We start from the raw sequence: 15,493 nt of genomic DNA, 5'->3' as shown, positions 1-15,493 counted from the left end.
AGTGACCGACGCCACCGACACATGGACTCTGATCGGCCTGACGTTGTGCTGTGAGGGGAACACCTGTGGCGGTGGGAACGGAGAAGGCGGAGTGGGGGCGGGGCCAGAACCCGGCCGGTGGCACTGGGAACTCCTTGTAGGGGAAACCGCCAGCTGGGAGGCTGGTGTTCACTCTGCGGGGCTGCTCGTTGCCACAAAGTGTCAGATGCACGCGTATCTGCGCTTAGCGGTATTGTGATTTTGGATTTGGTTTTACAAGTTGGTTTGGTTTAATAGTTACAGGAGGGATTAATGCCTTCTTTTATGTTATGTAGGTTGTATTCAGAATCATTTAAGTCAGTGCTGGAAACGCAAGGAAGTTTTTTCCTTCAGAAGGTGTTTGCATCTTACTCAAGTTTGAGAAATACTGATAGAGATTCCGTCTGCCCTGGCAGACTTGGAGGTGGATGTATTTTTTCTGGGCCTTGTGCTGTCCTGTTAAAGGCACGTGCCTGACCCCTTTTGTCACCAGGAATAAGGCTCTGAGTGACAGCTGCCAGGCCTGAGGGTGGTCCGTGATCGTAGAGAAAAACACGGTTGGGATTTCCAGGCCGATCTGTACTCCGTGCTGTGAGTTCCGGGTGTGCCGGCAATTTTCAGGGAAGGGGTGTTCTGCGGGAGACCTGCTTTGGACGGGCGGACCGCTGTCCTGCTCGGGTGGCGCTGGCGGTGGCCAGCCTTCAGTCTGTGGATGTTTCACGAACAGCCTCCTAGTGACTTTTGTTTTCAAGGACATACAACGATGTCTCATACTTAAGGCACTTTTCTCCAAAAAGCTGCCCTGCAATCTCGAAATGAGATTTCTCATTTACAGAAGCGAGAGTTAACTGGCTTTTTCTGTCCGAGTGTTATACGTTCTAAAGACGCCTGCTCGCGGCGGGGTCTCCAGGGGAGAGCGCCGCTCAGGCTTCAGGCTCGGTCCAGCCGGGTTCTGCCCCTCACCGGCTTTGTGACTTTGGGCCCAGCCTCTCCGAACTGCTTTTGCTTTCTCTGAGACGCAGGGAGTGCGGGTCCCGTTCCTGGCTTGACCAGCGTCTCAGATGGCTCCTAGTTCCTCAGGAGCGCCCTGGGCGTGGGGTGCTTACTGAGGGATAAGACAGAATGGCCTTTGCACTGCTGAGCTCAGGATCTGGGAAGAGGGACGAGGGCTGGCCACCGAGCAGGTGAATAGCCGGACACTTAATTACAAAACTCGCACGGTGCCTGAGGCGTTAGCGTCCAGACGACAGCGTGGGCGGGCCACTGTCCTGCTTGTGTCCAGCGAGCTGCCTGGCTGCTGGCCTTGGAACTTACCAGCTTCGGGTGGGCATGGAGGGGTGCGGTCCCCAAGAGTCTCTGGTGCGGGATTTGGCCCCGGGCCTTGGCTGACCAGACGTGCTTCTCACTCTGGTGCAGGGGGCAGGGGCCGGGGCAAGCCCAGGCTCGGTTCCCTCCCAGGCGCTTTGAGCCGGCTCCGCAGCTCTCACCGGAGCAGACCCGCTGGGCGTGCCTTGGGGAAGGTCCACCGGCTCTGCCTTCAGCGGTCTGTGCCTAGCAGCTTCCTGCGGTCTCCTGAGGAAGTCAGATGAGGACCCCCATCGTGGATGTGCACCTCGCTTCTCTTCTGGCCAGAGGGCCCTGCGGTGATGCTCTGGTAACAGCCCTCCAGGCTGGCTGCTGGCGTTGGCAGCGTTGGCTCACCTGTGACATGTGACTTGGAAGTCTTCAGTTCGTCGCTGGGAGAGGTCACTCCGGACACGGCGTTTGCCCTGGGGAGCGCCCTCTGTACAGGTCAGACTGCGGTGTTCCTTTCAGGGCTCTCCTACCGTCCAAGAGCTGGGGGTCCGTTCAGGACGTGCCCCCCCACCCCAGTTTGAGGAGCAAGTAAAGGAATGTGAAACACGTATCGGAAAGTCTGAAGAGTTATGACCAAGACGGGTGGCGGTATCGCATCTGTCCGCTGTGACAAAGGGCTAAGAGGCATCACGCGGAAACGTTATGTGTTTAGTGGACTTTCAGATTCATTATTTCAATACCCTCCGCTCTCACGCCTCCTCAGTGACAGGCCCTTTTCCATTCTCTGAGTTGCAAAGCTGAATGTCGGGGAGGGAATCCCAGCCAGGTAGGGTGCGCGCAGAGCGGCGGGTCACCTGTCAGCAGCATGGGACAGTGAGGACGGGTGCACCCTGGCCCGGCAGAAGAGAACCGAAGAGGTGGACGGCTCATATGTCACCATTGCGGGCCCCTCCCTGGAGCTTTGCCCTCGACCTCTGCTTTGCCTGGATGCGTCCGTCCTAGGCTCTGTCCTAGGCTCCGCCGTCCTGCTGGGGGTTTCCTCGGATGTCATCCCGCAGGTCTCTTGCTTACCTTAGTGCTCTGCTCCACTCATCCCTGCCCTGCGTGCTTAGGTCCAGCGCCGGCTGTAGCCCATTGCGCACACATGGTACCTTCTCAGTGTTTGCACATTCCAGTCGGGTCTGGCTGCCACGTCCTCAGGTGCAGGGTTCTCTGGGCACCTTCCAGACCCCCTGGGCGTCTCTGGCTGGGATGCTGGCCTCTCCCCGCCCTCTTAGACCCCGGTCAGGCACCACTGGGAGGGGTACCGAGAGCTCTTCGGACACGGTCTCAGAACCTTTCAAGGTCGGGGAAGTTCACAGGAGGAACTTGGGTATGTGTGAGGGAGGCGCTTCCTGCAGGAGCCCCTGCAGCGTGGGGCCCGGGGGTCAGGGCAGGATTGGCCGGGTGGGCTCAGCAGGGGCAGCTGCAAGCTGTCTCTGGGGGAAGCGCAGAGCTGGAGGTGGCTGGGGCACGCTGCAAACTAAAGGTCACGTGCAAGAAGCAGGCCGCAGGGTTCCCTGGGTGTCTGGGGCAGTTGCAGCGCAGCGGTGCTTAGAAGCAGCCAGTCCTCTGGAAGGATCCGCGCAGGAGGCAGGCGTGGGGACGGCACCTTTCCTCCAGGTCCAATGAGATGTCCCGGCGCGCTGTCAAAGCCCGTCCTGTTCTTGCTGGTGTGCAGACTTGGTCTTTGGAGGTTGGCGGGGAGATGAGTGGACGCCCTTCTCCTCCCGAGGGGCGGCGAGCGTGCTGCCAGGCCTCTTTTCCTCTGGCACTACGTGCCGGTCGCCGGGATGCACGCCTTGCGGAGTAGCCGGTCTCCTTTTACCCGGATCATCGTTTTTGCCTCATGCAGTGGACACAGGAGACGTTTTTATATATCCGTAGTGATTGGCTGTATTGCTCATATCCTACTTAAAAAAATGTTTCTGAACAAAGATACGGAAAGCACCTTGTGCTGCAAGCGTTACCGTGGTCATTCCTCAGACGCTGCCTTTCTTTGTTTCCCATCCAGTCCAGAGGTATCGGTGGGTTTGTCACTGGGGTTCCTGTCTCAGCGATGGGGGGAGGGCACGTTCCGCTCAGCCCTCCACAGTGGGCCGGGGATAGACGACAACTCTGGGAACGGGATGAGCAGGTTTGGCTCAGAGGAGCCGGTGGGAATCAATGGGCCCAACCAGAAAGGTGGGGCTGGGGCCCCGGTTGGTACACCTAACCCCTCCTGCCCCCCACCAGCTTCTCCAGACCCCTCCTGGCCCCTCCTGACCCCCACTGGCCCTTTCTGGTCCCTCCTGCCCACCCCTCCCGGCTTCTCCAGACCCCTCCTGGCCTCTTCTGGCTCCACCTGGCCTCTCCGGGCCTGCCTGCCTGTGGTGTCCCTGCGGAGCTCTCCCTGCCTCCATGAGTGCCAGAGGAGTATGGGCATGGCTCCATCTGGCCTTTGTGTGTTTTCTCTTCTGCTTAGTTTTAGCGTGATGTCTAAAAGACTTGGGCCCCCGCAGGTTGAGCAGACTCACGAGGCCTATTTTGCTGGGGCATCGCCCCGTCTCCTACAGCCCGGAAATGCAGAAAGCTAAGAACTGGGAGCACAGAAGGGAAGCCGGCGTGGCGTCCGGCCCGAGGGAAGCAGACGGAAGCTCTCAGTTTTGCAGAGAAGCGTGAACGTGCTGGACTCCAGGCAGCTGGGGGGCTGTTAGTGGTCTGCCCGCACCCCGCGTGAGCTTTCCGAAGTCGAGACCTCCGGCCGCCCCTTGGATGAGGGGTTGGGAGGCCGAGGCCGAAGTCAGGCCCGTGAGGTCAGGCAGCTTTGCGCCGACAGAATCCCGTGTGGGCGCCCAGGTCTCTCCTGTGACCAGGCAGCCTGAGCTCGCGGCTCTGTGGTGCCCACGGCCTCATGCCACCTAAAACCTCGGAGAAGCACAGAGGGGCTGCTGCAGGCCACAGCCCCCGCCTGTGGGGAGCCGCTGGCGTGTGTGCCGTTCTCGTCCTGAGTTACTCAGAGACCGCCTTCGGAATGTGCTCTTTATTATGTTACAAAAACAAAATTTCCCACAAAACACAGCTAAAAAAATAACACATTTTCCCAAGATTACATTACCAAAAAAAGTTAATATCATTGGAGTAGATCCATTAATACTGCTTGAAGAAGCATCAGTTACATTAAAAACATGGGTGGTTTTTTTTTTTTTTTTTTTTTTTTTTTTTTAACCTTAGAGCGTTAAAGTGCTTTACCCTATGGAAACAGAGAAGTGGCCATCTGCATTTGAGACCTGTCCCTGATCCGTGCGTGCGGGGGGCCTGGGCCATGGAAATGACTGCTCCCCTGCGGCCCAGCCCTGGTGACGAACTTTGCACGCAGCCAAGCCTGTGGGGAGCCGTGAGGGGCGCGGGCCCCCCCGCAGCAACGTGCTCTCTGGCCCGAGCCCAGGCCGGCCGGTGTCAGTGTGGGCGCGCAGCCCACCTCCCTCTCCAGGCTGCTTCCCAGCCAGAGCGTCCCTCCTGCCCCTTCACCACTGGAAAAACCCCTGCCCTCAAGGCTTATTTGTTCTTGGTTTTCGAGTTCTGCAGACCCAGAGCTTCAGGCCTGCGTGGTGTTGCTCCTCACCATTTGCACCGTCTCCTAAGCAGGCCCGAGTTCCGACTCGAGTGATTCTCGTGCCTTGTTCTCCCCAAAGGTGCTCACCCTCCAGCACAGAGAGAGGCTCCAGCACGGCGTGTGTGGCCCGGGGCTCCGTGGCAGGATGACCTCCTCCCTCCCCTCTTGATGTTCAGGGCTCTGCCTGCTGCTCTCCAGCCCTTTCCTGGGCACCCGGTGGCGTCCCCTGTGGCATTTCCTGCTGGACTGGGGCCCACAGGAGCACGCCCCGGAGACAAAGACGACAGAGCCCTGGGCTTGCCCCATCCAGCTGGGTTCCAGCCAGGTTTGCAGACCCCAGCAAGTTGGGGATGAGTCCCCAGCACCTGTGGTGGAACAAAGGGGCACCACTGGGGAGCCCCAGGTGTGGCCAAGGAGCGCTTGCCAGACTCCAGCCCAGCCTTGACGCCCAAGGCAAGAGCACGACAGTGTACTTCTTTCCCCGGCCTTGCGGTGGAGAGGGGGGTTGGGGAGGCATGACATGAGAAAACGGTGGCACAGGCAGCCGCACACAGCCCCCAGTAGCCCCGAGTCTGCGGCCCGTGACCGTGGTCCTCGTGCGGCGCGCAGCTCCCTGGGGAGACGGCAGAGCCCCGTGCGCACGGAGCCCCCCTGGGCTAGGGATCAGAGTCTGCTGCCCGTTGGAACGAGTGGGTTCTGTTGCCCCGGTTGGCCCCTGCTGAGGGTCAGAGCCTCCTGGTGCGCTGACAGCCCTGGAAGCTGGTCCCAGCGAGTGCACGGGCGGGGTGGGGGACAACGGCATTACCCCAGACGCAGCCGCTCACATCCGCACAAACGACGCTTTCGGTCAGTGTAGACTGGCCACAGGAACGGGCACAGCTTTCCAAGGCTAAGTCCTGGTCTGGAGGTGGCCCCCAGGGTGGGCTTGGGGTGGGGCTGGCCTGGGTTCTGTTCTGGGGCTTCCTTCCCCTGCTGGCCAGTCTCTGAACCACCACGCAGCAAGGAACACCCCCCCTTCTCCCAGGACGGACACGGGGGAGGGGAGCTGGCGTTTTCCCACCCACTCCTGGTCCTGTGCCGAGTGGGACGGAGCTGGAGTCCTGGACGCCTATGAACACGGGGCCTGAAGAGGAAGGCGCCTCCCGTGGGGCTCAGGGCAGCCAGAACACACCTAAAGGGCGCGAGGGCTGCGCGTCCACCTTCCCCAGCCTGGAGGCTTGTCTGCCTCTGTGGGGGCGTCAGCGGGGACCCTCGCGGGAGGGGCTCACCCACGTTCCACAGGCGCAGCAGGGGCTGGCTGAGCTTGGGAACAGCCACACGCTGGCACCCCCGCGGGCCTTTCTCCTGCCTGCTGGAACAAGGCGGCGTCTCTGTGGCCGCATGTCCTGCCGTGGACATGATGCTGGGTCTGTCGTGTGCTGGCCACAAAGGCTCATGAGGTTCCTTGCAAATGAAAATGGCTCCATGCTGCCCCCTGCCCCCAGCCCCCAGCCCGCTGCCGCCCGGGGGTCCTCGTGAAAGCCTGCAGCCCCACTGCCTGCCTCAGGACCACCCCTAGGAGGACAGGAGGGCCCTCCCCAATCGGGGCTTCCTCGAGCCCCACAACCGGTGCACCTTCCTGCCGACTGCTCCCTCCGCCTGGGAACGGTTCTCCCCACAGCCCTGAGAAGGGTGACGCACTGCCCTGCCCCCAGTTTGCCAGCGCGGCCAACGGAGCGGAGCTGTCCCACGTGGAGAGCTTCGCAGCCACACGGCAGGTGGACCCAGCCCGCCCCTCCACTGCCCCACTGCCCCGTCCAGCGTCGGAGTGGGAAGCCACCCTCGCCTGGCTCGTCCTCTGTTCTAGCGCAGCTTGTTTGTGCAGACCTGGGGAGCCAGGAATGCAGGTTGAACTCTGCAGGGAATATCAAGGATGAAAGCAAAAAATAAAATGGAAGCTGACCCGCCAAGTACAAAGGGTATCGTTTTATCAAATATTGACAATTTCCAGTATTCCGATGAGCATGCTGTCCACCTCTGTGCCGTGAAGGTCGCCGAAGGGTGGCAGCTATGGCCAGTGGTGTTGGCGTGGGTGTTGGCTGGTGGCCACTGACCAGAAGTGTCCTTGCCTCCCAGGAGGGACCACACACATGGCAAACGCACTGGCCCCTGGGCCCCTCCAGTTCCAGGGAGGTTCTGGTTTCCTCTTTGGGCAGGAGGTGGAAGGTAGCTGGTTTGAAGAGCGAGGGACAGACTGACGCTCCAGTCCGGCAGAGGGACCCAGGCTTGGGCAGAGACAGGGTCTGAAACATCAACCCCAAATGAACACGTTTTAGATACAATCCTGGAGCCGCTCAAAAGACATCGAAAAATACTTTGGCAGTCCGTCAGCTGAGGGGATCCTCGTGTCCTGAAGCATCCCGCTGGGGAGCCACGGAGCCCTAAGGAGGACGAGGGTGACGCCAGCCCTCGGGAGCACCCAGGGCACAGGGCACAGGGCACAGGTCCCGCCCCGGCACGTCACGTCCGCTGTCCAGGGTGCTGCGGGGTGGGCCTCGCCCTTCCCTGCGGGCCGGCCTCCACAGGCAGTCTTGGACAAAAGCAAGAGGAGACAAAGCCAGGCTTCCCGGGGAGTCCAGGCCAGGGCCGCCGCCGCCGGCCCTGCGCCGTGCCCTCCTGCAGAGCCCGGCTCCTCAGTGAATCTCGCTCTCCGTGAACTCCTCTTTGATGGACTGTTTTCGGGACTTGCAGTCCGGGAGGTCGAAGCCAAAGTCGGCCCAGTCGTCAGGCCCCGCGCCCCCGCCCGGGCCCCCGCGGTTGGGGATGGTGATGGTGTGGCGCACGCGGAAGTGCACGGCCTCCATGACGCGCTGCCGCTGCAGCTCCCCTGAGCTGCCGATGGAGATGGTGGAGGCATTGCTGCTGGAGCGGACCAGCGGCTGGGCTCCGCAGTCGTGGCTCTGCTTCAGGTCCTGCAGGCCCCTCCAGATGGTCATGCGGTACTGGTCAGGGATCTTCAGGGCGCCGAGGTCCTGCGGGAGCCGCGGCCACCGTTAATGGCCCCGCCCAGGAGCCCCCCGCCCCCCAGCGGCGGACTGCGCGGGGCAGAAACGGGGCAGCCAGTGCCGCACGCAGGAGGCCGTGGCCTTCCCTAACGTAACCGGAGAGCTGAGAAGGGGTGTGTGCGTGTAGGGGTGACGTCGCTCCTGGGCTCTGTGGACTGGCAGGCCCCGTGGGGGCCAGAGCAGATCACCCAGCCCCCGCGCCCTCCCCGCCAAGCCAGGCACCGGAACTAGCCCAGGCAGGAGTGGGTGGGATGGGAGGGGAGAGCGCCTGGCCCGCAGCCCTGGGTGGGGCGCCGAGCCCCTGCCGGCCACCGGGGAGCTGGAACCCCTGGGATCTGGGGCTCCCGAGGCTTGAGCTTCCCTTGGCTAACCACACATTAGAGCTCAAGACAGCCCTAGGCTGCGAGCAAGTGACGTTTTTCACAGTTCAGGAGGGACTCCCTGCCGGTATTCTTGTCCGACCCAGAGGTCGGCCATGGCCCTTTGCTTCTAGCCCGGCACCATCTGAACCCAGGACCCACTGTGGTTGTGGGCGCATAGCAAGGACTGTCTTGCTTTCTGTGGGCCTCAGTTTCTCCCCGTGTAAGTGGCACTCAGCTGCACCAGCTCCGAGACCCTTCTGGCTTTGGCAACTCTCTGTGCTTTGGGAACAGCCTGTCCCCCAAATCATAGGCAGCCGGCCGCTGGGTCTGAGGGCGGCTTCACAGCCACATGAGCCACGCCCTGCCAGGGGCCTGGGGGGGGGTGTGTCCCATCCAGCCACCGCCTGCGCAGCTGACCTTGCCCCCACCTCAAAGGCTGACTTGCTAGGAAGCCAAACGTGAGAGAGGAGGTGGACTTGGTCTCAGAACTGTTCTCCTGGATTTCCCCACCTCCCCTCCTTCGGTGAGAGCAGGAAAGGGAGTGCTGGGAGCAAGCACAGGATGGCTGGGCCCTGGGCGGGGGCGCCGGGCTCCCGCCTGCGGGCGGGCTCCTACCTCAACGGTGAGGTTCTGCAGGTGGTAGACGCTCTGCAGGCCCTGGGACGTGAAGTACTCGATGCAGTTCGGACACCCCAGCCCCGTCAGGAAACTGCGGGGAGAAGGCGGGTGTGGACCGGCTCTACCTTCCAAGCACATGCTCGGTTGTGTGGCCTGGCGCCCCTGCCTGCCCACGGCCACCCCACAAGCCCCTGTGTTTCACGCCCTCTCCCAAGCACCTGCTGGGTGCTCCCCCCCGGGCCCTCCCCTGGCGCAGCAGATGGGCACGAGGAGAGGCAGGAGAGGGGCTGAGGTCAGTGGCTTCGTGGCAGGACCCAGCAGCAGCCCACGTACCTGACCAGACTGGGGTCAGCGTGGTAGGGGGGTGGTGGGGTGCAGTGGGACCCCGAGACCATGGACTGGGCACTGTGGCTGCCGTTCATCTCACTGCCGGTCGGCAGGGCGTGGCCATGGTTGTTGAGAATCCCAGGGCCTAGGCAGGTGGCAGTGGAGACTGTCAGGGCCAGTCGGGTCGGGCCTCCCTGGCGCTGCACGACTGGGAAGAGAGCACAGTACGGACCTCCCCGTGGCGGGGAACGGACAGAGGACTGTCCGCGGCTGTGCCTCCCGCCCGTGGACAGCAGCTGCCGGTGCGAGGCGGCCACCGACAGCCCCGAGCTGGGCGGCAGCGTCCGCAGCCGGACCCACACTCTGTGCCTTCCCAGCCCGCTTGGGCTCCGCCCTGCCCGAGCCACACCCATGCGCCCCAGCCGCTCACCCATGGGCCCCAGGTTGGGCCCGGCCGCCGAGCCGTGCGGGGGCGGCTGACCCACCAGCTGGTTGACGGAGGGCAGCTTGTTGACGCCCCCGTGCGCTTTGTTCACGGGTGACAGGACGGGCCCATAGGGCGCTGGCTGCAGGTGGCTCCTGCTCAGACAGCGACAGCTCCTGGTCATTTCCCTGCGACGCCCCATGCGCTGGGCGCCCCTCCTCGCCCGCGTTCCCACCCAGACCTGGGCCGGATGGCCCCCGCCTGCCCTTCAGAGCACTGAGGGGAGAGCCGGCCCTGCCGCGGTAACCAGCCCGTGGGGCTGCCGTGCTGAGCCCCCTCCCCACCGCCTCCCGGTCAGTGGACACTTAGGAGGCCCCCGTGGGAGAGGTGGGGCGGAGGCCCAGACAGTGTGGTGCACAGAAGGCTGCCTGGAGGAGGGGGCACCAGGTGGGGGCCATGGGTACCTGCCCTGGCGGGGGTGGGGGTATGAGGGTGTGGGGGGGTGGGAGAGTGGACTCATCCACCCTTCCTGCCGGTGTCAGCAGGGCGGGGGCGGGGCGGGGCGCACTCACGGCCGCTGCAGGAGCTGTTGCTGCTGCTGCTGCCGGTACGCGTCCACCAGCTGCTGCGGCACCAGCTCCATTAGCTCCAGGCTCTCCTTCACCTTCATCAGGATCTCGAAGTTCTCCCGGCCCCGCACCTGAGCACAGACGGGGGACCCTTGGCACAGGTGCCTGTAGGGTCGCGGGGGCCTTTCACGGAGCCCCCAGCATGCTGCGGCCCACCATGCCCCCCTCCCTGTCCCGGGGCTCTACACACTCAGGGTGCCGGCGCGGGGCACGCACCAGAGAGGGAGCTTGGAGAACCCGGGGCTTATTGTGGAATCAGCTTCACAAAACAGAAGAACCGTCCCGGCAGAGCTCATGGGCGCTCTGACCCACGCGGCGGCCATGGAAAGTGGGGTCACAGACACCGTGATCCCTGATGCACTGTCCCCTGGAGGGGTCTGCGCCCCCCACCCCCCATCTCAGCAGGCCTTCTCATGTGTGGGGGAGGATAACCCCCAGAGTCGCTGCCTGGGAGCTGCTTCCCCCGGGCGCCCCATCCGCTGCCCACAGAGCCCCGGGTCTCAGCCCGGAGGACACCAGGGCTACTCACGTGCATGTAGTACACGTCCTCGTCCCCCTGCCTCCTCTTCTTCACGTTGGTGCCCAGGGCAGGGACAGCAGGCGGGCTCTGTTTGAAGGCTGCAAGGGGAGGCAGGCCCCACGCAGGTCAGGCCCGCAGGATACCACCACCCGGTGCAAGCTGACCCTCACGTGCGTGTGACCGTGGACGGGCCTGGAGACCAGTAACCCATTCGAGAGGGCCCGACCCAGGGTAGGGTCGTGCCAGATGGCGCTGGAGCCAGGGCACCCTGTGGCTGGCACCCCCAGGCTGTCCCGCTCTGGCTGACATCCCGGGAGGCCCCCAAGCCCCCGCCCCCGCCCAGGCTGCTCACCGCGCTTGCTGGTGGCGCCATTCTTGGTGGCGCTCTCGCTCAGGGCCTGCTGCTCCCGGAAGTGGTCTTCGTCAGCCTTGCGGTCTCGGCCAGGACAGGCGCAGATGCGGCCCTCGAAGGACCGGCGGCCCAGCACCTGTCCGCTGGCGGGGGACCGGGGGGGGCACAGCCAGGACCATGAGCCTTGGGGACCTGCCTCCAGCCCTGCCAGCCTTGCTCATCCTCCCCGGCCACCTCATCCCGGGGGCTCTCGATGAGCCGGTGAGGGGACGCCTGAGCTCCCGGCCGCTCTGGGACACCAGGTCCCCTGCCGTCCTCCTGAAGCCCAGCTCCTGCTCAGGGAGCCCTTGTGGCCCGGGGTGGGGCTGGGGGGCTCTGCCCCTCCTTAAACTCACCTCCAGGGCCAGCGCCATCCCTTACCATGCCCTCGATTCAGGTGCAGCCCCAGCAGCACTGCCCCAAGCCCCCGCTCCAGCCGCCCCCGCCCACGTGCCCAGCAGACTCACTCCCGGGTCTCCAGCGTGATGATGATGAGGATGGGCCGTCGGTTCATGCCCCCCACACAGCTGCTGTTGCACATGAAGTTGTACAGGATGGTCGTGAATTCTGTCCCCACCTGCACACAAGAGCAGGGCGGGGGGCAGGGCCGGGCTGTCGGCGTGCGGGCCCCAGACCACACCGGTGGGGGCTCCTGGGCTGGGTTCTGACTGGGGCGGCATGGGGTGGAGGCGGTCCCTGCCCTGTGGTCCTCTGCCCTCCACCCATCCACCTGCCTGCATCTACCTCATGTCCTACCTCCGTCCACCCACCTACTCATCGATCCATCCATCCGTCCACCTTCTGTCCACCCACCCGTCCAACCCACCCACCTGCACGCACTCATCCACCGCCGTCCGTCTGTCCATCCATCCAAATTATCCACTCCCACCATCCACCCACCTACTCGTCCACCATCCAGACCATCCGTGCATCCCCCCGCCCGTCCGTCCGTCCATCCGTGCAGTGCAGAGCGCCATGCGCCACTCAGGCTCCCAGCACAGGGCCCTGTGGTCTGGTTGCTCCAACATCTCCCGTAACACAGACTAGAGGTCAAGCCCTGGAGGCTGGGTGTGCACGGCAGGTGCACAGGTTTCTGTGGGCACAAGTGTGTGCTCTGCTTGCTGTGGGCTCTCCTGGGCAGAACAGAGCACGGCCTTGCTCTGGCAGAGGGACGGACCAGAGCCATCCGAGTGGACCCCCATCTCCAGCTCTTGCGCCGTTTCCCAGGGAGTCGGTGGACAGCTGACGCATGTACCCAGGACTTTTGAACCCTGGGCATCCCAGGACCACAAAATGGGCAGTTGTCATTGTCTCCCTGGGTCAGAAGATAAAACTCAGCCGCTGGCGGAGGCAAACCCGGCCTTTCACGGAACTGCTGGCACATGGCAGCCACCAGAGGGCGGGAGAGCCCTGCTTTCCTGGGGGCTCCGGCTGGTGGGAGCAGGGCTGGGGAAGGAGGGATGGCAGGTGGGGGGCCTGGGGGGTCCGATTGGCCAGGTACAGAGATGGGGTTTGAGCGCGGTCTGGGGGCCAGAGCCAGGCAGAAGAAAGGTGGGGGCTCCCTGCGCCCACTCACCCTGGGAAGCATGGTGCACAGGCTGGAGGGCTGCGACCCAGCCCCCTCCCCCATCCTACCCCCAGCCCAGCATCCCTGCTCAGCCCCCCACCCCTACTTGACTCCATCGCCAGCTTTTCACGGCAGCTGGACCCTCACAGGAGCCCCCGAACCTGCTGCTGCCTTCAGGTCATAGCAGAGCCCCCGGGGCGGGGGTGGGGGCCTCTCCACCCCACCCACCACCCACTCTGGCCTCACTCCTCACCTCCAGACCCTGCCTGCACCCTACCCGTCTCTCTCCCACAGCCAGAGAGGGCCCAAGGGGGCCCCACCTAGACCTGCGCACAAGTGGTCAGAAATGGGTACTGGCTGCCGGGGCGGTGGGTGAGGGCAAGGAACTGCTCCCTGGCAGGCCTTGAGACGCTGGGGCCACTGGCCAGGCGGACGGAGGATCGGAGGTGACGTGACTGCTCTCTGACTGCCAGGCCCCCACCCTGTGCCGGCTGTAGGGGCCCCGGCCTACCTGCGGGGGCTCATAGGGAACCATGACGCTCTGCCTGCCCGTGACGGGGTCGTCCACGTACTGGGAGAGGCTGTTGCCCTCCACGCGGATGAGGTGGCTGGCCGGAGCAGACTGTCCTGCCGGGAGGGGACAGCGCTTCAGAGGGGTGCCCAGCTGGGGTCTGGCTATGCCTGTGGCAGGCGCATTGCAGCCAGCTGGGCCCCACCGGCCTCCTGGGACCAGCTGCCAGCTTTCGGGCCCTCGGAGTGCTTGGTCCAGCAGCCCACCGTCCTGTGAGCACCCACGCCCAAGGACCCAGGTGCCGTAAGGGGGCTGGGGAGAGGAAACGGGGAGCCCACACTGCCCGCCACTGCTGCCTCCCAGCCAGGGGGGCGAGGCCATCCCTCCCCTGGTCGGGGTGCCCAGTGTGTCCCGGCCACTGGGCACAGGGGCTGGAGGTCTCACCCTCATTGAAGTCCCGCCCGAGCTCATGGTTGGGGCATCGCTTCACGACCTCGGTCACGTGCTCCGCCTTCTTGTAGACGGGCATGGCCCGGATGATGGTGCCCGGGGGCGGCGGGGTGGACACCTTGATCTGGATGGGGCAGGTCTTGGCGATCTGGCAGTAGAGCTTCTTCAGCAGTGGGGAGTACTGGTGGGGGTGGGGGCAGGGTTCAGGCCCAGCCCCAGCTCAGCGTCCCCAGTCCAGACCAGACCCCGGCCCTCCAACGACCTGCTGGCCCCTTCGCTGAACGCCTCCAGCCGTCCTTCCTCCAGGCGCCTCCTCCGGGCACCTCTCACCCACTCGCTGGCACCTGGCCGGTTTGGGTGCAGGGAGCACAGTGGGGCTTTCTGTCTGGATCTCTCTGGCTGGAGAGGTTAGCACCACTACGTCCCTCTTAGGGGTGAGGACAGTAAAGTCCGGGAAGCGAGGAGCTGCTGGAGAGTGGGGGCTGGGAGGCGGGTCTGCCTCGCCAAGCCCGGGTCTCCCCACGGTCAGCCTTCAGCTCCCGGACCGCAGTGGTCTGAAGGAGGGAATCTGCAGCATCACATTTGTTTTCAAAACCCAGAGTTAGGCTTTCCTGGCATTTTGATGAAAAACGTGTGTGAGACACGCTGGGTGCCCTTGTGCCCCGAAGCTTCAGGAAGGAACTCCCTAGAGCAGCGTGTCAGTGGTTGAGCTCAGCAGCTCGGCAGGGGCCACTGGTGTGGGGGCCTCTGGCCTCAAAGCTCCAGTCCCTGCCACTCGGGACCCTTTTTCAGGGAGGATCAGTGCCCAGGGGACCACATCACCCACCTGAGGACCCTGGCCAGCTCTCGTGAGTTTAAAGGTGACCCTGATGGTGGTCACAGGGTGCCCACTGGTTTCCAAGCGGACTGGCTTCTGGGGATCCATCCAGGCTCCTCATGCCTCCTTCCTGGAGGCACGTGTTCCTATCCTGACTCGCAGGACACTTCCTGTTCCCGCCCCTTAATCCCCACGCCCCCCACAAAGCCCCAGCGACCTGGAGTTGCCCCATCACACCCCACTGCAGTACAGCCAGGGAAAGTGTACTGAACCAGGAGACAGTGCCGCACAGAGGCTTCCGGCTGGGGTCTGCCACCACCACGTGCTGCATCGCAGCCGACTGGGGACCACAGACCGGGGCTTAGGGTTTACGGCGGGACCTGTACCCAGCACGGTGTAGTCAGGGCAACCGAGGCTGGGTGCCGGAGCTGCTGGCAAAGGCAGGGCTGGTTTAAGCCCCCAAGGAAGCTGAGGGCCCTGACACCCTCAATCCTGCAAAGGTAAGACCCCCACTGGCCACCAGAGCTCCCTCTCCGGTCATCAAGGGACACTGTGGACCCTCAAGGACTCATACCCTTAGCAACTCCCAAGTATACAAAAGACAAGGGGTGGCAAATGCAGGGCGATGAGGCTAACCCACAGCCTGAGACCAGGGGGACTCCAGGGCCCTCAAAACCCTGGGCCCCACAGTGGGAGCCATCCCCCCCTGACGAGATGGCCAGGGCTCCCTCCTGGAAACACTCCCCCACCCCCAGAGTGGAGTCCAAGGGGGCATGGGGGGACAAGTGGGCTGAGGTCTCCTTAATGGCATCCTCGGGGTGCTGGGCCCCGTTCAACTTTCCTGTGGTGCTGAATTCAGTAAGTGCCCTTCCCACCCCCATCACG

At 63.8% G+C, this 15,493-nt stretch overlaps 1 protein-coding gene across 9 annotated transcripts in view; it reads right to left on the bottom strand.

Moving 5' to 3' along the window:
- Positions 1-7,596: 7,596 nt before the first annotated feature.
- TP73 (tumor protein p73) overlaps positions 7,597-15,493 on the bottom strand; it is a 59,099-nt gene continuing 51,202 nt past the window's right edge. For 8 of the 9 annotated variants that reach the window (XM_032863226.1, XM_032863224.1, XM_032863227.1 and 5 more), the window contains 10 exons: positions 13,786-13,972; positions 13,342-13,457; positions 11,731-11,840; positions 11,225-11,367; positions 10,882-10,970; positions 10,296-10,423; positions 9,730-9,878; positions 9,306-9,444; positions 8,970-9,063; positions 7,597-7,959 (listed from right to left, as the gene is read on the bottom strand). In XM_032863226.1, the coding sequence (XP_032719117.1) occupies positions 7,621-7,959; positions 8,970-9,063; positions 9,306-9,444; positions 9,730-9,878; positions 10,296-10,423; positions 10,882-10,970; positions 11,225-11,367; positions 11,731-11,840; positions 13,342-13,457; positions 13,786-13,972 (1,494 nt within the window). In that variant the 3' untranslated portion in view covers positions 7,597-7,620. Of the gene's footprint in view, positions 7,960-8,969; positions 9,064-9,305; positions 9,445-9,729; positions 9,879-10,291; positions 10,424-10,881; positions 10,971-11,224; positions 11,368-11,730; positions 11,841-13,341; positions 13,458-13,785; positions 13,973-15,493 lie in introns of those variants that run through there. The other variant, XM_032863231.1, reaches the window with a different exon arrangement.

The sequence above is a fragment of the Lontra canadensis genome, unplaced genomic scaffold (assembly GCF_010015895.1).
Source record: "Lontra canadensis isolate GAN:19392208 unplaced genomic scaffold, GSC_riverotter_1.0 scaffold25, whole genome shotgun sequence".
Taxonomy (NCBI): domain Eukaryota; kingdom Metazoa; phylum Chordata; class Mammalia; order Carnivora; family Mustelidae; genus Lontra; species Lontra canadensis.
This window is presented reverse-complemented; position numbering and strand designations above follow the sequence as displayed.